Source organism: Emiliania huxleyi (genome assembly GCF_000372725.1).
Source record: "Emiliania huxleyi CCMP1516 chromosome Unknown EMIHUscaffold_176, whole genome shotgun sequence".
Classification (NCBI taxonomy): domain Eukaryota; phylum Haptophyta; order Isochrysidales; family Noelaerhabdaceae; genus Emiliania; species Emiliania huxleyi.
Window position 1 is genome coordinate 112,725 of NW_005200824.1, and position 3,336 is coordinate 116,060.

The window sequence follows — 3,336 nt, forward strand, 5'->3', positions numbered from 1 at the left end:
CATCTCCCCACATCTCCCCCATCCGGGCCCCAGGGACCGTCTCGGAGCTCAAGGCGGCCTACTCCTCGGACGCCCTCCCCCTCCTCCTGCAGCTGGCTAGCGGCGAGCATGCCGCGCACGCGCCGGACGGGGCGGGCGAGGGGGGGAGAAGCCTCGACCTCGCTACCTCGGCGGCGGCGGCGTCGGCGGGCGGCGGCGGCGCCGCCTCGGCCTCACAGCGCGTCGCCCTGGCTGCCCCCCACCCCGCCGACGGAGAAGGGTCCCCGGTGCGCCACAGCGGCGCGCACGGCGGTCCCGCCGCCGCGACCGGCCCCGCGGAAGGGGCTTTGCTCGCCGCGCTGCACAAGTACTACCTGCAGGCCCGGATGCTCGTCGGCGCGTGGCTGCGCGCCGCTGCGCGCCGCGGCCGGGCGCGCGCGCGCGTGTCGCTGCTCTCGCTGCACACCTCCGCCAGCACCTCCGCCCGCTCCTGCTCCCGCTCGTGCCGCCGGCAGTGGCGACGAGGGGCGCGGTGGCCGCAGGCGGCGACCTGGCCGCGCGCCGCCGCGCTCGCCCGCGTGTGGATGCTGCCGCTGCTCGCGCTGCTCGCCGGCTGCTGCTCGAGCCACCTTGTGGGCATGCTCGCCTTGCTGCTCGACGGCACGGTGCGAGGCCCGCCGCCCGACGGGTCGCACCCCTTCTCCCCCGGCCCCCCGCCGGCGTGCCGCTCGTACCCACCGGCGGCGGGACGCACCCCGCTCCCGCTCGGGATCCCTTCCACCCTGACAGAGTTGGAGTAGCTCTCCGCGGGCCGCTGTGCGAACATGAAAAGTCAAACCCCAACACGTGTGTATATGCTTCGCGGGTCGCGGCCCACCTCAGCTGTTTCAGCTCCACAAACCAGGTTACTCGTCGTGAAGAAAGAATGGACGAGTCGATCGAGAAAAGAGAATTTTACAAACAAATTTTACAAAGAAAAGAGAAAGTTCATGCCTTCCGTCGTCCCTGGGTATCGCAGCTGTGTCAGGGCTCAGGGGCCCACCCCGCCACCAAGGAAATAGACGGCGGGCGCTTTCGGCATTTTCGGCATACCTTTTGCGTCCACGCCGCCCGTCGACTCGTCGTAAGTTTGCCCGGTCCCAACCAGTCGCGCAGATCGACACATACTCCACAGCGCCAACCGGTCCGCCCCCCGCCAAATGGCCAGCATAGCTCCCGCACCACAGCTACAAGCGACCGCCCGCGCGCCAGTGGTCGGCTCACTCCTACCCGGGTACTTTGGATTGCATCTGGTCGCTACTCGCTGCTTCGCGCCCTCCGCTGCTGCCCCAGCAGCCACCCAGAGCAGCCACTTAGCCGGCCTCCATTGCACCGTACTAGTACTGACCCCAGACCCACACTTCCCAACTTTGACCCCCGCTCCTCCCGCCCTCGCCGTGCAGGTTGCAGGGCCTTGTCAAGGATGGGCGGTACGCTCCCGTGTATCCGCAGAGCCTCGTATCGCCCCTCACCGCACCATTGTCACCTCCCTACGCAGGTGTCTGGTTTCTTCTTGCATGCTTTGCAGCTGGTGCACTGAAGGGTACCGGCGCGCACCCGGTGCGCCCTCCATCGCAGTAGCAGCAGCAGCGTGTAACGCTTCATCGCAGTAGCAGCAGTAGCAGCAGCAAGAGCGTTGGTAGCAGCGTGGTGGCGCTAACGCTCGCGCCTGCACACAGATCGTCACGAACACGCTCGATACCCCCAGTCTGGAAGAGGACCATCCGACAGCGAGGGGCACGGCATTCGCCCACTTACCAGGCTACGAAGGACGACAGCCGTTCACATCCAACCTTCTTGGCGGATCGGCCTCGGATGGCGGTGTCTGCAGCCGTGGATGCGATGAGGAATCGTGCTTTTGCTTGTATGTTCAGGGAAGATGTGCATATCTAACCTGCATCAAGTGCCTTTCTGGCTGGCGTCTCGTGCAAGGGGTGGCGACACCGTATGGCCCGCAAGGGTACTGCGAACCGCTTGCATCGCCCCCGTCCGCATCGCCGCCTTCGACGCCCCCGTCGTCTTGCTGTGGAGGGCCAACGTGGACCATGCCGGGCCAAAAGTGCTGTGGTGACGTGTGTAACGGAGGCTGCACTACGGATGGGTGCGGCGGCCTCATTACCAGAGAAAACGGTTGCCCTGGCGGCTACGGTGATGGCCCCGAGGTCTGCCCCACGGATTTCAAGTTCCCGTCATTACACTTTCAGGGTCAGGTGTGCTACAATACTCAGGCCTTCGCGGAGGCTGGCACGGGGCCATGCGGCTCTTGGTGCACGCGAGACATAAGGGTTGGCGACGGATGTAGTGGCAGCAACGTACAGCGCCTCTGCAATAACGCAGCAACGTCGCCGCCTCTGCCCTCGTTGCCGCCGTCGCCGCCCTCATTGCCGCCGTCGCCGCCTCCACCCTTTGCGCGCACTAAACCAGTGCGCTCATGCTTGGCGAGAACCAATGCAGCGATGGACATCTCGCTACAGGCGCTCGCGGGGTCGTGAGTGGGGGTCCCCACTGCTGCCCCTCTGACTATACATTTGTCTGTGGTGATGCCTTTCCCTGAGAACGCACACAACGCCTCGTGTGTAATGCCCTGTGTTCCGCGAGTGCGTGTGCCCCGTCGTCCATGCTAGGACGTGTGTAACACTGACTGACTGACTGACTGGGTGGTATAAGTGACGGCCTTCTGGGTGCTGTAGATGACGGTGCCTTTCGCGCCTTCAAACGGAAACATCTCAGAGGGGAGCACCTCCCACCACCTCCCCCTGGTTCGGTGCACGATACTCGATGCATTTACAGGACCGACACAGGTCTGAGTACTGCAATTGCTCGATATACAGACGCCGAAGGCGTCAGCGTCGATATGAAGCCGTGCCATTTCGTATTACTGAACCCGGCCGAGACTGAACCCAATCTAAGGATTTATATGTCGAAGGGGGCGGCACTTATCCATGAATGCAAACGTGTCTACACAAACCAAGATGGGGTCGAGGCTCCTTGGTCTTGGATCTACACGGAAACCAGGATTGCAAAGATTTGCATAAATGGACTTACCGGGCACTTGTATCAGAGCCATGAATGTGACCAGTACCTGTCCGAGTTCCGTCCCGATGCGCCGCCATCATCGGCGCCCCCGACTTTCGGTTGTAAAGCAGGTTCGGGCCAGGTTGTATGGAATGGTGAAACACCATTCGGAAACCGCCGTACATGCGTGAAATGTGGGGGAGGAGAATGGGCAGAGGCATTGCTATCACGCCTTGCGACAGCCTGTCGGCGCTGCTGACCGTGCCATGCTGCACAATTGATCACCCGCATAGCTCGCGGCCT

General features: G+C 63.5%; 1 protein-coding gene across 1 annotated transcript in view; it reads left to right on the forward strand.

The window, feature by feature from the left end:
* Positions 1–941, forward strand: part of EMIHUDRAFT_468183 (hypothetical protein) — a gene marked incomplete at its 5' end in the record, with an annotated part of 17,429 nt that extends 16,488 nt beyond the window's left edge. Inside the window, one exon of the mRNA XM_005783836.1 lies at positions 34–941. Coding sequence (XP_005783893.1) covers positions 34–779 — 746 coding nt within the window. The 3' untranslated portion in view covers positions 780–941. The remainder of the gene's footprint in view (positions 1–33) is intronic.
* Positions 942–3,336: the final 2,395 nt, after the last annotated feature.